General features: G+C 52.0%; 1 protein-coding gene and 1 long non-coding RNA gene across 4 annotated transcripts in view; both read right to left on the bottom strand.

Moving 5' to 3' along the window:
* Positions 1 to 2092: 2092 nt before the first annotated feature.
* The window catches only part of WIPI2 (WD repeat domain, phosphoinositide interacting 2), a 34322-nt gene continuing 11623 nt past the window's right edge, over positions 2093 to 24791 (bottom strand). For 2 of the 3 annotated variants that reach the window (XM_023655190.2, XM_023655192.2), the window contains 10 exons: positions 15325 to 15494; positions 13840 to 13936; positions 13317 to 13414; positions 12789 to 12881; positions 9875 to 9945; positions 6866 to 6973; positions 5746 to 5910; positions 4801 to 4908; positions 3885 to 4006; positions 2093 to 2951 (listed from right to left, as the gene is read on the bottom strand). In XM_023655190.2, coding sequence (XP_023510958.1) covers positions 2839 to 2951; positions 3885 to 4006; positions 4801 to 4908; positions 5746 to 5910; positions 6866 to 6973; positions 9875 to 9945; positions 12789 to 12881; positions 13317 to 13414; positions 13840 to 13936; positions 15325 to 15494 — 1145 coding nt within the window. In that variant the 3' untranslated portion in view covers positions 2093 to 2838. Of the gene's footprint in view, positions 2952 to 3874; positions 4007 to 4800; positions 4909 to 5745; positions 5911 to 6865; positions 6974 to 9874; positions 9946 to 12788; positions 12882 to 13316; positions 13415 to 13839; positions 13937 to 15324; positions 15495 to 24791 lie in introns of all 3 variants that reach the window. The other variant, XM_023655191.2, reaches the window with a different exon arrangement.
* Positions 18144 to 19237, bottom strand: LOC111776175 (uncharacterized). Its single transcript, XR_002812127.2, has 2 exons — positions 19160 to 19237; positions 18144 to 18653 (listed from the first exon to the last, which is right to left on the bottom strand). It is a non-coding gene; the product is annotated as an uncharacterized lncRNA (long non-coding RNA).

Below are 24791 nucleotides of genomic sequence, written 5' to 3'. Positions count from 1 at the left end.
GTATCTGCTTTTCACAACTCTGACCACAGACCAACCAGAAGTCTTCCGCCCGTCCATCTGGAGTTCCAGAAGGATCCAGCACACCTGTCAAACGATGGATTTGGATTTCCAGCTGTGCGGGCTGCTGTGTCACGCAGACAGCTGAAACGAGGGATTCCGTCACGCCCTGCCTGCACATGTTGGATCCAGGGAGACGCAGGCTGGGGGCGGCCCGGCTCACGTGTAGCTTCTTGCCGACGCCATCACCAAACCCTGAACGACGGTGGGAATCAGCCAGGAACACGCTCTCATCACTGAGTGTCCCACTGCGCTTTGCTAAGCCGTGACCTAGGCACCCGTTGTCTTGTCTACACATGGCCCAGTGCTGGCTGCGGGGAAGACAAGAGGATTCTTTCTCTTCTCTCCTCCCCAAATGAACCTGTGCCCCCCTCTCCCCCGCCCCCAAGCCCCACTCACATGTCTGCTCCCTGTTCCTGGAATTGGGGGCAGACAGGCAGGGACGACCGGAGCCACACACACCTCCTCCTTATACCCGTTTCACCTTCCCCACCAGCTCTGGATTCAGGAACCAGAACGCGGTAAGAAGGGTCGGCTCAATTCTAGAAGAGCGGCCCGTTTCAAGGTTTACTGGGGGCCCCCACAAGCCAGGGCTGGGCGCCTGCAGGACACATGTCATGCGACACTTCACACCACCCCGTGAGGCAGGAGCAGCCCACTGTCCAGGCCAGGAAACCAAGGCTCCCGGGTGACGGCCCCAGGCCCCACCACCAGTGAGGCGACTGAATCCAGTCCTTTTAACTCCAGGTTCAATCCCACTCTTGGTTCCACTGGATCAGAAAATACAAAGGTTTGGCCCCGACTGGCACGACTCCATTAGGCGAGTTTCCGGGTTTTGTTTCCTAGGCCCCTGCCCCCATAGCTTTTCTCAAGTTTGGAAAAATATGACACAAGAAGAAGTTAACATTGGTGTGTAGTTTGGAGCACGGCCGTCAGTGCGTGGTCCTGTGGGGCCCGTTTGAGTCCCTAGCACGGAAGCAAGGGCCCCCTGCGCCCATGGCAGCTTCGACTTCTCTCCTCTCCCCAGCTCTCTGCACAGGCCTCAACCTGGGGACAGTTGGCACAAGGAGGAGGTGCCCGGCAATGAAAGCAAGGAGAGCTGGAGGCCGGCTAGTCCTCAACAGTGGTCAGTCGGCGCACACAGCCGCTGAGGCTCTCAGCCAGGGATCGCGGGCTCTCCTTGCTGGGCTGGACACCTGGGGCAAGGCCTTTCACGGCTGGGGAGAGAAGCCCTGGCAGGGCCGCTGTCATCCCACCTGCCAGCCCTGCCCGGGCCCCCTGAGGGGGCAGGGGTCACAGCACTCGAGACACCTTTCCCATGTGCCCACCTTGAAGTCGAGGCAACTGAGGCAGAAAGAGGGAAGAGGACCCCGGCATCTTCTGGGACGACCAGAGAAAGACGAACCACATGCCTTCGACCACGAGAAACCCGTGGTCTCTCCACTCTCCCTTTTACCAGCTGCTCAACTGCCACAACCGAGATACAAACACGACCCGCCACGCACCCCTCTGACCAAAAAGCCAGAAAAAGCGAAATGGGAGGGCAAACACAATGTTTTTGCTTTTTTACTTCTATCCTTAGCTGTCACCATTCCAAAGAATCTAGAACGATCTTTCCTGCCATTAAGTCCACTTACACTCCCTCAGAACTTAACAGCGGTGTGTCTTGGTTTGGAACGCAGAGTGTGAGGTATCTGAAGTTGTTTAGATTCTGTAAAAATGACAAGGGAGGCCAGGCAACTCCTGGAACTTGTGACCAGAATCTCATGACTTCGCCGAACACCTTTCTCAGACTCAAACAGAAAAGGCACACGCCACCCAGGAAAGCAGGCGCTCACAGCCCACCTCCTCCCTCTGGTGCCTCTTTCTACCTGTGTCCCGATTCCTGACCCAGGCGACAAGGGCCCGGCAGACGCTGGGCTCAAGGGAAGAGGACACCCGGGTACCCATCGCATTAATTCTGTGCCTGGTGGGCGCAGGAAGAGCTACAGGCTTTCCTAGGAAAAAAGAGTCACACAGTTATCGAACAGAAAGGTTAAAGTGGAGACCAGACAGTTTAATCAGAAAACGTGCCCCCTCTCCTTCACTCCCGGTTCCCGGGCACTCTTTCAAGTTCACCTGCTTCCAGAAGGAGAAGCTTTTAGCATCAGCAAGAACCTCTCTCTTCCAATAATCACATGGAAAACGAGCTCAGAAACAAAAGTCCACCCTGGAAAAAACCCCAGAAGAATCCAATTTGGAAAGAATTTAATTAACAAAATAAAACAGGGCAAATGGTCCAGGAGGGGCCCCAGGGAGGGCGGACTTGGCCGAGGCCCACGCCGCGCCCGCCCGGCAGGCCCCGGGGAACTCTGGAGCAGAGCCAGCCTCGAGCACCAGGCCCGCTCGGCCGCCACCAGCTTCTCACGCGTGCCTCGTGATACACATTGTCAAGACCCAACAGCCGGAGTTGCTCATCAAGTGGCCTCTAGCTCTCCTATGCTGGCTTGGCACAGTAACGCATGCAAAGCAAGGTTCCAAGGGCTTCACCAAACAGTTAATTTTGGCAAAAAGAGAAAACAAACAAAAAGCTACAATTCATAAGCAGGATTAAAAGCCACTGAAGTGAAAACAATGTACTTCTCAACAGTATGGAATGAGACTACGGCTACAATCTTTTTTTCTTTTTAAGTCTCTGCCATCCTCTCCCGCAACTCGGGTCAAAGTTCATAGCAGCATATCACAAAGTCCTCTGTCAAGCTAGTGTTCTCTGCTTCAGAGGTCAGAGTTCACAGGTCAAGTTCAGTCCGTCCGAAGAATCATGGGAGGATGCTCGCTGTCCTCCTCCAGCCGCAGGGCGCTGGCTTCATCTTCCAGACAGGCGCCGCCCGCCGCACCCAGCTCGTCCGTGTAGGCTGCAAAGAGACAGCGTGGTCACCCTCAGAGGCTGGACAAGGCAGAGTCCAGCAGCCATGAGGAGGCTGGACTTGGGGACATTGGGAGGGTTTATAAACCACAGCCCACACTAAGACTCAATTTTAATCTCTCTTCTAACGAGCTTTCTGCAGCTTTAGGCAGCTCGAGATGAAGTCATTTATTTTCCAAAAGTCATAAAGGTCAAAAAGATGCCTGCACAGTAAAGAGGGGCTTCCTGGTAGGCAGGCTGCTGCGTCCCCAGGGAGGAGGAAGAGCGGAAGCCCGGCCTGCACTGGTCAAGTGGGACATTCGCACACACAGACTCCAGGGCTGCCCCTAACCGGAGGGCCATGAATCTCAGAGAGCACCGTGAGGAGACCCCTCGCGTGGGAGTAGGGCTGCAGCGTCACCCACTGAGGTCAGGCTGACTGCGGCAGGGGGAGGGGAGGAGACGACGCACAAGGAGTGGAGAGGCCGCAGCCCACAGGGCTGCCCTGGCCTGGCTGCAGGGCTGCCCAGCTCCCTCAGCGGGAGGCCCCGATCGCAGGCCCGCAGCCCCGTTCCTGCCTCAGCATCCCCTCCTCGCAGGGCACCTGTCCCAAGGGGTGTCCATGCACGCCTGCTGGCGGTGAAGAGCTAGGACACACCCTGGGCAGGGTCACTGAGGGCAATGGTGCTTCATCTGAGAGGGGGCGAGCTGGGGGACAGTTCACCTGCGCCCATGACAGCCTGAGCCACAATCACTACTTTTTCTTCATGACAAAGAAAACGAACTCAGCCTGTAGAGCTGACGAGAGCTCGCCTCTGTCTGGGCGCCACTGCTCTGGGCCCGCTGCAAAGTGGCAGGTGGGCGACGCAGACAGGGCGAGAAGCTCCACGCGCGCGGGAGTGCTGCGGGAGGCTGCCCTGGGCCCGCTCTCACCCAGTCTCACCCAGTCTCGTGGGAGACGAAGGCGCGTGAGCCCCGGCCGCGCTGTAGGTCGGAGTCACGAGGGGGCAGTCGTGAGAGGCGGAATCTAAGATTTCATTGGTCGTCTCCATACTGCCGTCCAGCCTGGGAAGCGGAGGGAAAGGGAAACAGTGAGGACGGCCTGGGTGCCAAGCCAATGCCGCCTCACGGCCTGGGCACCAGACCTGCGGTGACAAAGGCAAAGGCCCCCATCAGACGGACACTCATGTGTGCCTGTCACACCGTGGTGACTTTAACACGACCCCCTGGGTGCCTGTGCACTGGACTTTTACATGTAAGTCTGATGGAGAAAGTTATACCTAGGGAGGCAACCTTATTGTTTATTTAAGATTAATGGTCATAAACAGAATTCTAGAGAAAACTCACCTCCCATCGAACAGACGAGTACTACAGTCTCGTCAGAACCTTCAGATGATAGAAACAGAAAACCAGACTGCACCGCATCCCAGTGCACAAATGCTCACTCCTTCCTTCCAAGGAGGAAGCGTGTCCCTCACAGGGAGATGGCACCCTCCGAGAATGTGCTCTACACTCTGGGCGGCCCCACAGGCGCCACCCCCGTCTTGCAAAGTGCTAAGTTCCATCCTTAGCCCCTCCTGAAGAATGGCCCCCGTCCACAGGGAGGGATGGTGTGGCGCTGGCCACATCTACTCCTCTCTGCGCCCAGGGACTGACTGGAACATGAGCAGGGAGCTGTGGCAGGGGCCTGCACCATATCACCTGCCTGGTGGGAAAGTGAAGCCCCTAGTAGCACAGGCCTGCTCCTGGAGCGTGTCCCTCTGTGTCCCCAGCCCTGAGAGGATGAGCGAGCTTGCGCCAGGTGGCTGACAGCAGCCTAGCCGCAGCGAGGAGGCGACAGCGGGTTGGGGCCGACTTACTTGTGCTGTTTCATCAGGGTGCACTCGCCCCCCTCCTGGGGGTCCAGGTTGTACATGTAGAGGTACCCGTCGGAAGCCCCCACCAATAATCGGGGAATCTTCTGAATTCTAGCGAGAATGAAAAACAGCCAAATTCTAGGAGAGTGACTTTCACACCAAGTTCTTTTTAAACTAGCAGCCTCACCTTTGGCACGGCCGGGGAAGAAACAACCCCCCACCCTCCCAAAGCCAGCACAAATTTAGTTTCGTGTGCTCCACGCGACCCACGTGGAGGAGGATATGGACCACGCCCACTGTGCTCCTTGAGGCCGGAAGGGCAAGGCCAAGGGGGTGCTCAGTGTGGATGAACGCAGCCCACAGGAGACAGGTGGGAGCCACAGCAGGTGCACGGTTTCTCTGATTGCCAAGGGTAGAGATCATCATAAACTTTTCAGCTAGCTATGGCAGTTAGCTAAAAGGATGTAAAATCACGGGCCCACAAAGACGTGCTATCACTGCGTTTTCAAGATGGTTTCCCCACGTGCCCTACTGTCCCGCACGGACGGTCCCAGTGCGGTTCCGAGGGCTCCTGTGTGTTCCGAGGCGGGAGTCAGGAGCCCTGAGCCGGTGAGGCTGCCAGCTCCGCAGCCTTGAAGGTTAAATACTGGAGATCTCACATGGTTTCTGACTTACTGACGTTTCTCATTAACACTCCACAAGTTCCCAACAGAAATGGAAGGAGGAAGAGTTTGGGATCAGAACACCGCAGAGAAATCCCTCAAGTCTCCTAATGGCGGGGTGCGCCCCGTGACTCCCTCCGCTCCGCCTAACTGACCAAACCAAGGGCCTAAGTTTGCAGGGTGTTCTCGGGCTGCCCCAGGCACTGTCACTGGCGCTCTGCGACTCGGCTCCTGACCGCAAGCACACAGGGCAAATGGCAGGGAGGCAACGCCCGGCTCTACTCACGTGGCCAGCGAGCAGATGTTTTTGTGACCACAGAAAGGCAGGCGGACTGTGGCAAAAGCTCGGCCCTGGTTGAACATCTCTGTTACTTGGGAGGGCAGGTAGCTAGTGGAAGCCATGAGCACCTTCCCGAAGTAGCCAGTCCAGGTGGTGGGCTCCTCCTGAGGTCTGCAAGAAGGGGACAGCAGCAGATATGTAACGCTGGACTCGTCCCTCCAAGAACGGCCACATCCCACTCACAGAGACAAGTGTCAGCCCCGAAGCTTGAAAGAGAAATTTCCCATGCTCAGGAGAAAAAGGGGGGCCGAAAACAATGACCTCTTGAGATGCCAGGGACGTTGTCTGGGAAGGGCCAGAGGAGGCGGGCTCTCAGGGAACAGAAGCGGGAAGAGCCATGCTCCTCCCAGGCGGCCAGGAGAGATTGTGGCAAGCAATCAGGCTCCCCGTTTATAGCAGGTGTGAGGACGCATGGGGCCAAATTCATGGTCCCTCCACCCTTATCTTTTTAACAGGAAGTCTCAGAAAACCGTATGAGCACAAATCTCAAAGAGTGATTTCCCCGCGGCCCATTTGTGTTGCTGCTGTCCATCCTGGGTATATTTTGTACGTGGTCTTAAGTGCTCCTTGAATGAGACAAAGCATAAACTAACAATACGGATCCCAGTGGGACGTTCTTTCTAAAAGTCAAGAAAAGACCACCCCTTCACTACACATTACCACTGCGGTAATACACAATTCAATCAGCTGCTTCAAAACCGAAAGCCACCTACGGCAGGGGGAGCCGCGGGCTCCTTCCCACGGGCAGTCCGCTCACAGATGCTTTCGTGTCAGGGAAGCGCTAAGAGGTGGACATCCGTACTAACCAAAAGACGTCCGTTTTCACCCTTCGCGCCTCACTCACACCTTATTCCTTTAGCACACTTCCCACACCAGAACGTCACCTTACGGGGGAAAAACTCGTCTTACTGCCGAGCGGAGAGTTGGTGACACTTATTCTAGAGCCAGCTCCAGGGTCTCTAGTGGCAAAAATGACTCAAGGCAGAACAGTGTCTGCGCCCGCGTTTTCATCCAGTCAGTGGAGAAAGTGCTTTATTTTTTAAACAAGCGCATCTCTGCGACTCACTTTTCCTTCACGGCCTCGAGTTTGAAGATGTGCACAGTCTCCGTGTTGCTGGAGGCGGAGAGGAACATGCCGTCCATGCTGAAGGCCAAGGAGCAGATGCTCACGCACCTGCGGGAGGAGGCGAGGAGGTCTGAGCCACGCTGTCACCCGAGACACCGGGGGCTGCCAGCCGCCTTCCTCCAGGGACTTCAAGGTCCCAGAGAAGGAAGTTCCCACGACAGACACGCTTGGTCTACTGATAGCTTTCCTGCTCCTCTCTAGTCGTCTTCTCAAAAACTTTTCTTAAGGAAGGAAACTGTTTGACAGGTAATACCACGTAAGAGTAATCTTTTAGTATATCCTTAAACAGCCAATTTTCTTTGCAATTCCAAATGACAAAGGGAATCAGGGCTTCACTAAACCATTTTTAGCTAAATTAGGCTGGATTTACAGCACTAAGGTTCCTAAAAGAAAACCCAACAATTTGAATTACAGCAGGTCCTAACATGCAAGAGGGTGAACCAGCAGCCCTCAGAAGGTTGAACAGAGCAAAACTTGCAACACGCTGAGGCTCTGCAGTTCACCTTAAAAACCCCAAAGCCGTCGGGTCAGTCTGCATTTCCTCAGAATCCTAGGAACACGAGGTACGTTTAGCCCTGTCGATCGTAGGGGTTTTATTCAATTTGCTCCGCAGTCACGGAGTGCTTACAAGGCGCCCAGCCCCGCACTAACGCTTGGGGGCCCGCGGGGAGCGGCTCCTGCCTCCGTGGAGCCCCGGGAGGGGAGGCCGTGCAGACATGGAGTCTGCTGCAGGGCAAGGAGCTGTCGAGCAGGGAGCAGAGGGCTACGCTGCATGAGGGAGAGGCCGCCTGAGGCACAGACCCTCCTCGACTCCAAGGGTTCAGGAGGCCGCCAGGGCACAGACATGACATTCCAAGCACAGCAGATGCCTGTGCGAGACCCTAATGGAGAGAGCGCACTCTTCTGCAGAGCTGGGAGAGATGGGGAAAGGGAAATGACAGACAGCTGGAAAGGAAGGCGCCGGGAGGCCTTGTAAAGCAAGGAGTTGAGGGGTTTGTAGCTGACCCTCTAGGCAAGAGGAGGGCAGTGGAAGCTTCCAGATGGGCGTGGGCTCCAACTGTGTTTACGTCCTCCAACGACAGTCCGGCTGAGGTCTGAAGGACAGAGCGAGGGGGCCAACAGCAGAGACCAAGGGAGCACACAGTTAGACGGGGACCCGACCTCGGGGCGCAGGGGCTTGGGGGTTAGGGGAGTGACCTGGGGGCTGACACCTGCGGCCAGACTGGGGGTGTGACGTGCCCAGGGGAGCCAGTGTCGAGGCCCTCCAGCCCTCCAGCTTGGGCAAGGGGCGGTGCTCAGGGAGGTATTTACCAAGATGGGTGTGTGAGAGACGTGGAGTGGACGGGCACATTGTGGTGGCTGTTTCCCAGGGGAGACGGGAAAACCTCAGCAAAGCAGCTGGGCTGCACGTACAGCTGTGTCGTCGCCCGCACACAGACAGGAGAGACGGTTTCGGAGGGCGTGTGGCTGAACCGAGGGGAGCAGAGGCTCCAGGGCAGCAACGAGGCACAGGAGGAGGACAGGGAGCGGGAGCCGCAAGAGAAGAGAAACCCAGAGAGCCACGGTGTCAGGAAGCCAGGGAGGGGAGAGGGAAACCAAGGAGACGGTAAGAGGGGCTGGGCGTGCGGCTCTGCCGACGGCCTCGCAAACCTCTGCGCCCTCCGTGCGAACGACCCCTGGAGGAGGGGAGAGCGACAGATGGAACGAGGGTCTCAGGGAAGGGGGGGTGACAGCTACAGGCTCTGGAAGACTTCTCGAGTACGGCACTTCCCGGTCCAACTCCCCACCTCGGGGAGGTGGGTCATGTTAGCTGCCCGTGTGCGACGGGACCAGAGCCCCAGAGGTGAGGTAACGCTGAGCAAGGTCACACAGCTACCGGGCGGGGGGGGGGCGGCGGCCCTGGGATCTGACCCCAGAGCCTGAGTCCTGTGGCAGATGGTCCAGGACTAACCAGGACCAACATCCCTTCCTCCTGAACAGAAAGAGCCAAGTGCAGGCAGCAAGGTTTGCAGACAGATGGGGAAGTGGACGGAGCTCCACACTGTGACTAACGGGTTTTTTTTTTTCATTTTTCTACTGGGAAAGATTGGCCCGGAGCTAAAACCTGTTGCCAATCTTCCTCTTTTTTTCCCTTCCCCCAAACCCCAGTTCATAGTTGTATATTCTAGTTTTAGGTCCTTCTAGTTCTTCTATGTGAGCCACCACCACAGCGTGGCTACTGACAGACGAGTGGTGCAGTTTGGAGTGCGCTGAATTTTTTTTTTTTCCCCTGCTTTATCTCCCCAAATCCCCCCGGTACATAGTTGTATATCCTAGTTGTGGGTCCTTCTAGTTGTGGCATGTGGGACAACGTGGCCTGACGAGTGGTGCCATGTCTGTGCCCAGGAACCAAACCTGCCAAACCTCTGGCCGCCAAAGTGGAGCGTGTGAACTTAACCACTCAGCCACAGGGCCGGCCCGTGCAGAGTGCTGAACTTTAACACTAGGCCATCAGGGCTGGCTTTTTTTTTAAAGAAAGAGCCAAAGCCATTTGCTGGGGTGAAGCGGGGGGATGGGAGAGCTGGTGACAGGTTTTCAGAGCAGAATAAGGACAGGAGCGTGCAGACTAGGCAGGAAGCTCTGAGCCTGTCGCCTGAGAGGAGGCCGAGGAACCCACACGGCCCTGGAGGGCCTGGCTGTGACTTCTTCCACACTCGCCGGCTACGTGGCCACGCTCCACGTTCAGGTGGGGTCCCAGGCAAGTGAAACCCAGCTTGCTTATAAAAACGCCCCTTCACCTCCCAGGACAAGGCTCCGACACCTCAGCTGCCCACCCGGCTGGGCTGAGAACACCCATCTCTCACCTAGGATCCCAGCACTTCCTTAGTGTCCACTTGTCTGTCACAGAGAACGTGAAACTGAAACCCAAACAGACCTCCAGAAGCAACGCTGGAGGTTTATGCACTTTACCTCTTAACTCCTCTCCGGAACTCGAAGAGTTTCTGTCCCTCTGGAATGGAAAATACCCTAATCACAGTCCCCTGGGGCATGGAGAAAAACAAAGAAAAAAGAATTTCAGCCGAGTAAAAATAGACTCCTATTTTTTTCACATCAGACTATAAATAAGACGTGGCCCGTCCTCCGACGACACTTGCACTGGGCGGTGCAGGGGTTTCTGAGGCCCCTCCCGGCCAGTTCCCCAGCAGGCCCTTTACACAAACACCTTCACACCTTCTTGCCACAGCACACCAGAACATTCCCCTGTTCTACTGTTTACTTAATATTAATCTTTACTTTAAATCGACTCATGTGACTGACTTGAAACACAAATAGCATTGTAGTCAGATGCGGAATATAATAACTCTGTTTTCTTTAAGTCATTTAAAGTTTAAACTATTAAAAACAAACGCTGTAAGCGTGCACCACGTGTTGGGAAGGCCCACCTAACTGGACGTCTGACAGGGCTGAGGCCCGGCTGACGTCCTTTCCCACCACTGTTAAGCTGAGTTACTGATCAAGGGAACTGATTAGCTGGAAATGTTATTTAATTGCCTAAAAAGGAATAAACCCAAACTAACAAAATGGTAAGACCTGCATTAAGAAAACTTGTGCAACCCAGACAAAACAAAGCGTGCAGAGATGGGGAGGGGTGGCACGTCCCTGCTTGGAAATGGAGCACTCTGAAGACGTCCGTTTTCCCTACCACCCCACAGGGGATCTGGGACCAGGGAGGCAGGACCCGAGCATCTGGGAGGATAAGGAAGAGAATGGCCAAGAAGGTGAAAATGAGCGCCCCTTTCAACAGCTAATTATTAAAAGAACACCAGTACGCTTCAGAAATAAAGCAGCACAAAAAGAAACAGACTGCTAGAAGGGAAGGCAAGGCCTTAACACAGGCAGCACGTCAACTCTGGGCGGGTAGGGAGAATTATTCAACACCTAACCTCACGCTGTACAAAATTTACAAGGTTCAAACTGTTAAAGATAATAACCATTAAGAATAACTGACATTTATAAACAGGAAAAAAAAACCCCCAAACCAACACTTATAAACGGCCTGAATGTGGACCACCAGCAACTTTTTAACAAACGACAGTAAATCCCTACAGTGGGGTCCTGTACAGCCGTTAGAAATCAGGCTGCGGATAAAACGGGTCCCTCTGAGAAAAGGTTAGATTTCAGGACAGTGATTCTCTTTGAGTGGAAGGAGACCGACTGGGTTTGTAACTCTTGACAATTAGGGGGATGAAACGGTGCATTCGTATACAAAACCACCACGGCAAGGTTTTGCTCTCTGTGGCCTGAGCTTGTGGAGTTAGCTGTAATCTTCAGCGGCACACCTACTGTGTAACGCTCAAAAATGACAAGTTGTTGGTCACAGCTTGACTGTAGCTCCCTGAAAGCAGGATTAAGCCACAGACGCAGGAGTGGCCCCAGCACCTAGGAGCACAGTAGGGCCGAGGCCACTGGGGGTCTAATCCCACCAGCTAAGAGGATTCTGTTAAAAAGCAATCAGAAGTTTGCTCTTTGCAGTCCAGAAAAAAATCCACTGTACTTTTACTGGCCTTGAAATTCCATAAAGCGTGTTAGGGCCTTTCTAAGATTTAATAAAAAAACATAAAGATAAAACTTTGATTAATCTAGGGATAGAATTTCACAGCCATTTCAATACTCCCAAGGGAGAAGAAAAGGACAGATGATATTGCAATTGCCCAGCACAGTGTTTAAAAGCAAAGTCAGGGTTAGAGTCCAAGCCTCTGTTACCGCCCAGCCGGGTGACCCTGGGTAAACTACTTAACCTCTCTGAGCCCTCAACATAAAATGGAAAAATGTTTACCTTGCTGAGGGGATCAAATGAGGCAATGCATACAGAGGATCTAGCAGAATTCATGATGTTAAGTGATCCATAAAGTGATCATTACTATAGAAACTGGGTCTGAGAAGCAAGAACAAAGACCCATGTGGAAAGTTAAAGCGAAACTGGGCAGCGAGCAACTGAAGAGCAGGCACCAGGGCTCAGGAGAGAGCAAGAAGCCAGGAGAACGGAGATCTCCAAGAGAAAGAAGACCGAGAGTGGGGTTTTTAGGGAGAAGAGTGGAACAGCAAAAGACAAAGATGCAGCAGGCGAGTGAGGAAGAGACTGAGGAGCCCTCAGCGTCAGAGAGGCGAAGAGAAGTGGGTTAACGGAAGGGACGCCGAAGCCACTCTGTCCCACGGGGGGGAGCTGGAGAAAGGCCACACTCTTCTAACCCAGAAATTCTGCTCACTGGACGCTCTGAAGTTAACAGAGAAGCACAGAAAAGATTTCTATGTAAGACAAGCACACTATTATCTATATAATATACATGAACATATTATTAACATATTACTCTAATATATTCTAAATATTAGAAACAATATCGACACCCCCCCAGGGGGAACGTTTAAATAAATAAATCACAACTGAATCCTGTACAGCCTTAGAGAAATACAGTATCATGCAGAGTGAACAAAGGATGATCAATTCCACACACAGTGTGACCACACTTTGTTAAATAACTAGAGAAAGAATGGAAGGTAATTCACTGAAGCATGTTCGCGTCCCCGCTTCTCTAGCATAGCGCGTGAGCGCCACGACCTGAGGCACACGGGCGAGCGCGTGGGCATGAGCGCACCTTCGGCTCCTCTCCGTCCCCGCATGTCCCGCCACAAACCCGCACTAGCTGGACCGTCCGCGGAAGCCCGCCCCGTGCAGCGCCTCTCACGACATGACGAGTGGGCTGCTATCTGGGCTTCCCCGTGAGCCGGTCAATACAAAAGCTCGTCTGGTTACTTGACTGTGTGAACGGAACTGAGAGTCAGCTGGAACCTGGGACTAGTTTCCCACGGGCCACGGCCGACTCACCTTCTCAGAAGCAGTGGCGAGCTTGGTTCCACTGGCGTCGAAGGCCAGCGCTGCTAAAGGACTGTCGTGAGCCGGGATCATGTTTGCAGCTCTCTGCAAGGGTCAACCAGCAAACCGTGAGCGCCAGGCAGCGAGACCAGGGCCCATGCCCCCACGGTCATCAGGCTGAAAATGCCAACTAGCTGTGGTGAAGACACCAGCACGGTTAACAGCAATACCAAACCCACTTGATTTACTGGGGGTGGGGGGTCCAAGGAAAGACTGCTCAAAACCTTCAAGGAAGCTAGCAACGTGTGCAGAAGGCCGGGTTGTTTCCGCCAGGCCTCCAGGCACGCGCACTGCGGAGCTCAGCACTGCGGGGACGGGAAGCCACCCAGAGGCAGACTGTCCCAGATGCTTTGCCATTAGGAGGAAGCAGGGAAACCCTACTGCTGAGCCGAGGACGGCAGGATGCCAGAGGATCCACAGCACTCGTTTTTGGAACAAGGCCCATTTTAAAAAGCAATCCAGGTCCAAAAGGAACCTCACCAAATTAATGGTATCGAAGACCTGCACCTCCCCGATGGTGGCACTGCCCGGGTACGCCAGGTAGCAGTTGTCGTTGTTTATGGACAGCGCACATAAGCCTGCGAGCAACACAGGAGAACAACGCGGAGTTAGGTGGGGAGGGTCTCCGTCTTAGCTGTCAGACATAATCCAGCATTCACCTCACCGAGAACGCAGAAACCAGAGAGCTCTGCCACAACCCGGGTCGGGGCACTGCGGGGTTCTACGCTCCACCCCCTATGCCGCCACCTCGGTGACAGCGGGATGGTAAGAAGAGATCAAAGGCCTTCGCCTGGAACTGATGAGCAACCCCACAACTGGAAGCCGCCCAGCCCAATGACTCGTGGTCACCAGAGCAGCAGCAGAAGGCAGGCAGCCTGGTTTCAGATCAACACTTCAAAAACCTGTCTCTATCTGCGGACCCTGCAGAGTCAGCTCCCTCCCGCCCGCGGCCAGCGGGAAGAGGCAGAATCCGAAAGACAGGACACCTTCCCAGTCGACTCACCTGCAGGGTTGGGGGGCGTCTCCCTGATGGTGTGCAGGACCTTCATGTCCCGAATGTTGTGGATGTAGAGGGACTCCTCCAGGCACACTATTAGCCTCTGGAACACAGAGACCGCAAACAGAGAAGGGCAAACATGAAGGGCGAGGCACAATGTGCGCTCCCCACCTCACAGACGCACTCTGGGACAGACAGCAGCGGGCCTCCCAGCGCCACGCACACTGTACCCCGGGGCACTGGCCTCATCCACCAACTGAGCGGCGCCCAGAGCTGGTGGCCCGCTCCCGCGACCAGTCCTGCCGGCTGTGCTAGGACTTCCTTCCAGCTGCGACTGAATCCAATGCCACGGGAGGTGGCCAGCTGCAGCTGAGAACCCGGGGCTTGTTCGGTTTCGCTCTCGCGACACCTGAGCTGCTTTCAAACGCTGCTGTCCACTCAGGGTGGCAAGAGGAAAGTAGAAGACTAGGGGTTTTTAAAAAAGTGCACAATTTCTTCTGCACTCAGATTCCTCTGCAGGAGCCTCAGCTCTTGCTCCATTTTAAAGACGAGGGGCGCACTTGTAGCTGACGCCCCACGGGGATGCTTCACGCAGGAAGGACAACTGGGCACGCACGCGGCTCCCCTTCAGCTGGTAGGTATACGTATACCTGAACGTTTTACAGTTAAAAAATGTTCAACATGGTATACCTTCTAATTTCCCATTTTAACCAACTTCTTCAGTTAACAGGTCAATTCCCAGTTTCCACCATGTTGGGGGCCTCCCGTGGGACTACGTTCCCCGGCCACCGCCCTGCAGAGTCCCTAAGAGAGTCACGTGGGCCCCGCGTCGGGCTGCTGGAGGAGACTTCCCTGCACAGAACACTTCGCTGCAAACACAAATGCTGAAGGACCTCAGGGGCCGCGCCGTGTTTGTGAGTAAGCACAAGCCATGTGACAGCCTCATGAAATACACTCACAGGCTCGTCACCAAGTCCATACTCTGGGCCAGACATTCTTGTGAGTTTTGGGGAACATACAGAAAAGTAGTAAGTCCTTCATTTTAAATTAAAAGTTAAATAAATGAAAGTTTAAAAAATGAAAAGATGCTAACAGATTTTTTTAAAAGTAACGTTTATAAAAGGAGAAGCAGGTAAATAAACTGCGATTCGACTCTTGGGATGAACATGAGGATATAGAGAGACAGAAGGCTCGTGTCTTGAAGGATGCGGGACACAGTCTGGCAGAGGCTAAGGGCACTCGTCAGAATGGAGCGGTCTGCGCAAACTGCTGAGAAGAGAAACAGAGGCGAGTCCGGGGCACGCGGGGGAAGGCGAGCAGGTACAGGGGCCAGAGGGCCGAAGGCTGCGACACGGCCGGCTAAGGACCCTTGGTTTTGTCCTAGAGGCACAGGACGCTCTGGGATGGCAGGCACAGTCGCGGCCGGACTGAAAACACCGCGGGTGGGACAGAGCCCACCTGGAGGTCTGCTCCCCCGAGCGCGTCACCCACCTGCCTGTTCAGCTTCACGGCCAGGATCGTGTTGGAGTAGCTGTAGTTGCAGATCTCGGTTCCTTTCTTAAAGTGGCAAACTTTCAGCTTCCTGGGAGCTTTGAGGCTAACGATGGCCACTAAGCTGCTTGAGAACAGTCTTTCTACGATGCACACATCTTCAGTATCAGCTGAAAGTAGAAAAGAAAAAATATATGTATGTATCCACGTCAACAGGCACCATGCGCTCACACACGCGAACAAGGGTCTAACGTAGACTTATGGAGAGCAGGGCACCGCTGGGCTACAGGGCGGGCGCTTGGTGACGCAGCCCGCTCCCAGAGCACAGGCAAGTATGAAGAGGGGCTCTGGGGCATGCAGACCAGGGTCAAACCCAATGCTTACGAGCCACCACGCGCAGAGTCTCCCTGCATTCTGCGTGGAGGGCCCCCTCGGCTCCAGCACTGCATCCTCAGAGGCCTGGCCCTCGGTCCACTCTGTCCAACAGGGGCGGCCCTCCTCTCTCCTCCCGAGCATCGTCCTCTCCACTGCCCCCCGGCCTCACCTGTAATCCCCTTCGTTATGTGCTCCCTGGGTGCTCCTGGTGCATACGGTGGGACAGGAGCTCCATTGGGACAGGGGCCTCACTTTCTGCTCCTAACTGGATCCCTGGCCCTAACAACAGCAGCTGACAGAGGACGGGCCCCCGCACAGTCTTTGAGTCTCCTGATCGTTCTAGTCTCGCTTTCCTTGTGTGTAAAATGGGGATCACAGCTACTCCATGGTACTGTGAGGAGGGAATTATGGAGGACAGCCCACAGTCAGCACTCTACGCCCATGAGCCCTGCTCCCACCGAAAGCGGGGACACCCCTCCTCAGAGACTGCGGATTAGAAACGCTGTGTGTACAGCGTCTTGCACAGAAAGGAGCAGACGCAGCACACCCTCCTCAGCTGCTCCTTCCCTTCACCCCATCTCCACTGCCGTCTACACACGCTCCGCTCTCCTGAGTCCTCCCTTTGGTTTACGAATAATTCCCTGGGGTAAGTTCAGATCTAGGAGTAGAGAGGATTCTGGAATGTAGGGAAATCAAGAGGCAAGAATCTAGACGATTTCCACATGCAGCCTGTCTCCACCCGTGCTACAGGAAGTCAGTGGTGCCAGGTGTGTCAAGTGTGCCCCCATTCACTAATCACACCACCATTAGCTGTGGAGGCCACACTCTCTCTACCTGGATCTGAGTGGGGCACAGAGGACAGAGACAACCAGACGTTACAGCCCTGGGGGCCGGGAAGTTCTAGCAAAGTTTCCACTGTGATAAGAACCCCCTGTATGAAGACACACATCAGCTGCGGGAAAACGCATGGGTCAGTCACTCCAAGGTGGATCTGATAGCCTCCTGTGCTCAGCACAGCGCAGGCGCTAACATGCTGGGTGCTGGGCAAAGAGTCACATCCAAAGCGACAGAACACACACGTGCAGAGAACAACTCTAAGATTCCGCTGTCACTTAGACTGGTCAGGCAGTGAAATCAAGGGCAGGAGTCTGAGCTCTCACAGTAGTTTATTCATGGTCACTGTGACACAGACATTACCGCTCCTCTTTCCCGCACAGCAAACTAACCTTTCTCCAAAAATAACAGGTGCAAGCCCAAAGCTTCCCAGCCTGGCAGCATCTGAGAGCCGCCAGGCCCTCCCAGGACCCGACCCGCAACGGAAGCGGGCAGTCAGAGTGAGCCCGGAGCACACGACGGAGGGATCCTGGCCCGTTCTGACTGACTGACGTGTCTCGCGCGGCACACTGCCCAGCCCACGGCAGTGCTCAAACACAGGCCAAGCAAACCCAGAAGAGACGATACGTAGCCCTGGAATGTTGATTACTGCAGTAAAAACAACTTCCCGCAGGACCAGACACTCATGTTCTTTGATCAGTCCCGCCTTCCCTCAGGAAGTCGACGGGGATACCAGATTATGACCAGAAGCCTGCCTGGTGAGCAGCGGGCCTGGCGGATCAGGAGCCCGGCGGATGGTCTCCAGGGCTGTGCCCCAGGCCGCAGCCCCGTTTCTCCAAGGCAGCTGGCCACTCTGGTCTGGCGGGAAGAGGGCCCTTTCTCCATCACTGTCCAACGTGTCACTCTTCAGGCTCCCCCTTTCCGCTTACCTCATTCTTTCTTTAAGATTCAATAACTGTCTGCGGTGCCCTTAATCAATCGCATTCCCTGCTCATTGTGGCAGTTATCACGTTATCTCTGGTGATCTGGACAACTGTTCCACAGTGGTGTCCCTGCCAGGCCCAGGGTCCAAGGACAAGGCACGTGTCTGCCTGTTCACACTGTACCCCAGATCTGGCACCGCCTGGCATTAGAGGAGCTAACTACACATTTGTTGGGTGACTGAAAATGGACCTCGTGATTCGATTTTGGGTATTTCCCAAACTCTTCAAAACACCAGTAAAAAAACAAAAAACCCCCAATAATCTCTTGAATTGGGTCATATCTAAAAAATGGGCTAATCTCACCGTGATATTCTGTTTCAGTGGTGAAGTGAAATGACCGCGGGGGGCGACATTGGGTAGCGAAGTTGGCCTTGGCAGGTTCAACTGTGCTCCTCCTCACACCGGCCCGGGTGAGCGCACGGCGCCACACACCTTGGTGAGCAGCGGGGACGCCCCGGGGACCGGGAAACCACAGCCTGACAATCAGACTCTCGCCTTGGCACCGCTGTTGACTAGTTATGAGACCTGGGACCGACTTCCTCAATCGTGGAATCAGAGCCGGCCTTCCAGCTTTATTAATTCTAGGACGGGGATGTACTGAAGGGATCACACATATGCAAAACCGAATTTTCATTAAACAAGTAAACTTTATTTAAATTCACTGCCCCCATCAGTTAATCAGCGGTAAAAAGAACCTTCTTCCAAATACAGCCGATCCTCGTCATTCACAGATTCTTTATTGCGAACCTGCCTGGTTGCTGGTGTTCACTGGCAATCTCTGAAGCGAACAGCTGCGGTGCGTTTACAGTGATCCACGGACGCACAGGGAGCGGTGAAGGGCTGGAGCTGCCGGACGCAGCTCCCAGCTGAGGCGGAACCAGGTGACACTCTGCCTTCTTGCTTCTGCTCTCATACTGTAAACAGCTGTCCTTCTCGTGGTCTAGTTTTTGCATTTTTGTGCTCTTGGTTGGTGACTTCACAGTTTAAAACGGCCCCCAACCAGAGTGCTGAGGTGCCAGCTCGTGCTCTAAGTGCTCGAAGGCTGCGACGTGCGCCAGAGATGGTGCGCGTCAGATCAGCTTCCTTCAGCATGAGTTACAGCGCTGCCGCTGAGCGTTCACCACGGACGAATCAACACTGTGTGTTAAATAAGATGCCTTTAAACAGGAACACATGGAAAACAAGGTCACGCATTCATGACTCGATGCAAACGCCGTGAGCAGAGGCTCACCGGAACCCAAGCCCAGGAGCAATGGTCAGGATTCGCTAACTCAGCGTCCACGGCAGCTTTACAGAACAGAACTACCACGCCGCAGAAGCCACTGCATGTTCTTCAAGGACAGATGCCCCCTGCGTCGTTTGATACAACTGTACTTATTCACTTCACTCCTTCCACACGTCATCACGTGCCCACTAGAGTCTGCTCCAGGCAGGACGACACACTGAGTGGTGAAGATGACCAAGGGCCGGCCACCATGGGGCCGAGGCTGAAGAGAAATGGGCCCAGGGCTCTGGGGGGCACTCGCACTTCCAGGTCGGGCAAAGGAGGGCCAGCAAAGGAGACTGAGTAAGAGGGGAAAACCAGGACCACGTGACCTGGAAGCCAGCAGGAGAGAGTGTCTGAGGAAGAGACAAGTGGTCACCTGTGTCCAGTGCTGCTGGGGGCTCAGCTGAGACGAGAACATCCACCGAACCTGGTAACATGGACGCCATCTGGAGACCTTGACCAATTCAGATTTTAAAAATCATTTTATTGAGGTCATGTTGTTTATAACATTGTGTAATTTCAGGTGTACATCATCATATATCAGCTTCTGTACAGACTGCATCCTGCTCCCCTAACAGCCCAGTTTTCGTCCGTCACCATACATACGCGCCCCTTTACCCCTTTCTCCCTCCTCCTCTGGTGACCACTGATCTGTTTTCCTCGTCCACGTGTTTGTTTACCTTCCACCTGTGAGGGAAAGCATACGTTGCTTGGGAGACCCTGACCAATTCCGCTGGCGAGGTGGAGGCAGAATGAATGTGACAGGGAGGTAAGCAAGGGAAGAAGAGTGTGGGCGCTGAGCAGAAGTTGTGTTATGAGAGATGCAGAAATGCAGGGAGGAGCTGGGGGCCATGCGTGCTCATAAGTACGGTCAAACGTAAGATCTGTAGGGTCAAGGGAAATTTCTGCTTTGAAATACACAGGCTCCTAGATACACTGATGGCGAGACTGACACCGCAGGAGACGCAGGCTAGCTGAGGGAACAAGCCACTTAACAAACTGGAAGACGACGGCATCCAGTAGGACTGGTCTTCAATAGGATGAAATCTCCTTCTCCCCATTTGAACGGGAGGGAAAGGAGAAGATGGTGCAGATGCAGGTGGGTTGGTCATTTGAAGGAGGAAAGGTAAGGGATTCCCCACTCAAAGTATCAGTTTCTCTCTGAGGCATGAGGAGTGGTTATTAGCTTTGAGGGGCCCAGAGGCAGGAGGTTTAAAAAGTGAAAACAGTAGGAAACAATCACCTCGGAGATAAGCAAATACAGTTATTGGAAACATGTAGGACCACTGTAGGAAACATGTGTAGGCACTGGTGAGTTTCCATATGATGTTGTGGTAATAAATTCAAATTCAACCAGTCAGGAGAAAAATCATATCTATACAACAGATGCAGAAAAAGCATGACAAAATTCAATGCTTATCCTTGGTGAAAACTTAGAAACCTAAAAATAGGAAGAAACTCCTTCAATTGAAAGGACATTTATCAGAAATCTAGAGCTAACATCATACTTAATAGCGAAAATAATGAAGTCTTCCCTTTAAGACTGGAAACAGGGCAAGGATGCTCACTCTCTTCACTCTGTACTGGAGGTCTTACACATTGCAATAAGACAAGAAAATGAAATAAAAAGCACAAGGACCAGAAAGATGTCAAACTGTCTCTATTGCAATCTTAAGGAATTTACAAAGCAACTATTAGAACTAATGATTTAGCAAAGTCACAGGATATAAGCTTAAAATACAGAAATTTTTATAGACTAGCAACAAACTGGAAAATGAAATGAAAAAAATTCCATTTACAACACTGTCAAAAACCAAAATATTAGTAATAAGTGTAAGAAAAGATCTAAGATCGTCATACCAAAAGCCACACAATATTACTAGGAGAAATTAAAGACAATCTATATAAATAGAGAAATATATCATGTTCATGGATTAGAATATTCAACATTGTCAAGACAGCAATTCCCCTCAAATTCATCTCTGGGTCCAGTGCAATGCCCAGCATAATCCCAGCAGACGTTTCTTGTAGACAATGACAAACTGATTTTACAATCAGAAAGGCAAAGGATCTAGAACATCCAAGGCTATCTCGAAAAAGAACAAAGTTGAAGGGCTTACACCACGTTATTTCAAACTTAGTACATAAAGCTACGGTAAATCAGACAGTGTTTTACTGATATGGACTGACAAACAGATCAATGGAGAAGAATAAAGAGCAGAAACAGACCCACTCTTCCAGGATTGTTTTTAGGCACCAAAGCAAGCCAATGAGGGAAGAAAAATCTTTTTGACAGATGGTAGAACAAGAAGAATCCATCAGAAAAAAAAATAGCCTTGACTTATACCTCACACCATACACCAAAATTAACTTGAGATGTACTATTAAACTAGACATTTTAAAATTAAAGCTTTCAAAGAAAACATTGGAAAATAGCTTTACAGCTTGACGGTAGGCAAAGGTTTCTCAGAAAAAACACAGAAAGCAGAAATCATAAATGAAAAAAATGGATAAATCAGACTTCATCAAAATTCAAAATGTTTGCTCAAAAGCCAAGACAAGTCACAGACTAAGAAAAAAATATTCACAAAACTTATCTGACAAACGGCTGGTATCCAGAATATTTAAAGAACTCTGACAAGTCAATAATAAAAAGACAACCAAATTTAAAAAAGGACAAAGGTCTGAACAGACATTTCACACAAGATCTACAAATGGACAACAAGGACACGGAAGTGCCCAACATCATTAGTCATGAGGGAAATTCAGATTAAAGCCACAGTGAGCTATCAGGATACACACATCAGAATGGCCAACATGACAAAGACTGGCCGCACCAAATGCTGGTGAGGACGCAGAGCAGCCAGCCTGTCCCATACGGCACTGGTGGGAACACACACTGGGATAGCCACTTAGGAAACTCTGACAGTTCCTTATAAAACAAAGCACACGCTCCACTCCTAGATGTTGACCTAAGATAAATGAAAACGGGAGCCCACCAGAAGATCTGTACAAGGATGTTCACATTTACTCATAACAGCCAAAGACCGGGAAAAGCCAGATGGCCATCAACAGGAGAAAGGACCAACTGCCACATATTCATGAACTGGGCAACTGAGACACGTGACAATAGGGGTAAATCTCAAAAACACTACCCCGAGTGACAGAAACCTTATCTAGAGCACATGCTGCATTTATATGATGGTCAAGAACAGGCAAAACAAGCTTCAGTAGAAAAACCCAGAACACTGCTTTGCCTCTGAGGCGGTGAGAGAGCGGAGACCAATGGCGGGAGAGTATGAGGAACTTTCTGGAGTGATGGTGAACCTTGATAGGGGTTCAGGTCACACAGATGTATGCATGTGTCAAACACAGAATGTTTACTTAAGACTGTACATTCCGTTGTATGTAAATATTACCCGAAGAGAAAAGAATGAAAACACTCAACTCTAGTTAGTAATATTCACGCTGAAGCAGCTAAGGGAACATGTGCTGACGTCCGCCACGTACTGTGCAAGGCAGACACACAAAAGAAGACGGGCTGATGCACGGACGTGTGCGAGGATGAGTACAGTGAAACGTCAAGGACAGACCCTCAGTGGCGGATTCAGGGCTGTTAGCTGTAAAGTACTTTCAACTTTCCTGTGTGTTTGAAAATTTCCCTTAATAAAATGGCGGAAAAAGAGATTATTATTAACATAATTATTATATAATAATATATAATAATATTAATATAATAATAATATATTATTCATTTGCTTAATGCAAGTGTAGAGAAAGTGAAAAACTAATGGGTTATGCTTATCTTTTCCACCTAACTATAAGTTTGAAAATTTAGTTTTTAGTTTTTTTTTTTTTTTGGAGGAAGATGAGCCCTGAGCTAACTACTGGCAGTCCTCCTCTTCTGACTGAGGAAGACTGGCCCTGAGCTAACATCGTGCCCATCTTCCTCTACTTTATATGTGGGACGCCTACCACAGCATGGCGTGGCAAGCGGTGCCATGTCCGCACGCAGGATCCGAACTGGCGAACCCCGGGCCGCTGAGAAGTGAAACGTGAGAACTTAACCGCTGCGCCACAGGGCTGGCCCCTTGTTTTTAGTTTTAATGAAAAAAAGAGCAGATGAGATTTCTTTTAAAATTTTAAAAACGGGGAGGAGGGAAGGTAGTCGCAGCATAGCTATTTTTACTGCAAATATTCATCAAAGAGAACAGTAGAGGGAACCTCCACATACTCAACACCTAGGTTTAACAAATACTAACTTGTTGCCTCTGAGTTTCAACCGTTTTTTTCTTTTCCGAAGTTAAAAAAGAGCAGCTCATCATCTTGACACTCACCCCTAAGCACTTCAGTACATCCATCTAAAGAAAGAAGGACGTAGCAAAATATCTTTTCCAGCTTATGAATAACAGTGGGAGATGTCTTACATCAAAACCATTCCAGGTAGATCAAGCATTTACTGTAGACACAACAAAGAAGAGAGGAAAACCCCAGAACATTCTATCACCCGGCACAGGAAGCAGCTCCTGCACTCAGAAGCCCCACAGGAGCGGACAGGTGCATCTGAACACACAACACTCAAGGATTCAGACAGCAACCAGACCACAAACAAGGTCGCAAGGCGAACGGCAATCCAGAAGACATATCTGCAATTCACGACAAACAGCTAATTTGCTAGAAGTCAGAAAGAGACAAACGATCTAATAGAAAAGCAGGCAAAGGAAAGAAGGAAGCAGTTAAAAAAAAAGCCAACGACTACATGAAAAAAAGAGTTCCATTTCAGCTATGATTTAGGAAATGCAAAAAAGGCGAACGCACGTGTTTTTATCTCACCCGTGTAAATATTCAAACGCTTGCTACCGCCTAGTGCCGGGGGCAGCACGGACGCACAACTGGCACTGGCAAAGAACACTACCTGCTTTCAGGGCCCCCTGGCAGAATCTGGCAAGTTTACAGTGTTTATCTGTCCACTGTATCTTGCCAACTCCAGGAATTTCTCTGACAGCTGTACTCACAAGTGGGCAACACAAAGACGCCCAGCCAGCACGCCCACCCCTGGGGTACCTGTCTACTCAAGGGCGGTGAAAACAGGTGTCCACACAGTAACCTGGACACAAACGTTCACAGCAGCACTAGCCACACAGCCCCAAAGAGGAAAAGACCCGAACGTCCACTGACAAAACTTGGGACATCCATGTTGTGATATTGCCGAGCAACAAACAGAGAGGAAGTCCTGATACGTGCTCCAACACTCTAAGTGAACAAAGCCGGCCACATGCGGCGGTGTTTATCTGAACCGCCCAGAGACAGGTCCACACAGGCAGAGGGGAGATTAGCGGCTGCCCAGAGCTGAGGCGCGTCGAGGAAAGTGGGGAGTGACTGCTAATGGACTCGGCTTCTTTTGGAAATGATAAAAATGTTTTCAAATCAGATTATGGTAGGTTGTACAGCTCAGTCAATATACTAAAACCCACTGAAGTGTACACTTAAAACAGGTGATTTTTATGGCATATAAATTACATCTCAAAAAAAGCTGTTAAAAACACATACACACACACAGGTAGACTCTTGCTGAAATCTGAATTTTGGCCAATATATTCAGATCTGATGTAAGAAGCACTGGGTGGCAGGGACTTTAAATACTGAGGTGTGCACCTGTGAGGAAACAGGTGACAGAGACGGGGCAGAAACTAGGTGTCAGGGTGGGACCACACTGAGATCTTTCCAGAGACCACGAGGCCCTGGATGCTAGCGCACACACACGTGAGCTGCATGGGGTCTCCCAAACTGCCGAAATCATATACTAAACCCTGGGTTTTCTGCGGGAAACATCTGTAACTCTTATCAGATTTCCACAGGAGCCAGGAGCCAGGAGCCAGAAGAAAGCCCAGGCCCAGGGTAGGAGGCAGATGAACCACCACACCGTCACCCACACATTTTTGTCACTACTTAAGAAGTGATAACAACACAAAAGGATGCACTTCAGAGTTCCCATAAGTCCTAGGAGC

Source organism: Equus caballus, chromosome 13 (genome assembly GCF_041296265.1).
Source record: "Equus caballus isolate H_3958 breed thoroughbred chromosome 13, TB-T2T, whole genome shotgun sequence".
NCBI classification, from domain to species: domain Eukaryota; kingdom Metazoa; phylum Chordata; class Mammalia; order Perissodactyla; family Equidae; genus Equus; species Equus caballus.
The sequence above is the reverse complement of the archived record's forward strand: the minus strand, read 5'-3'. Positions and strand labels throughout refer to the sequence as shown.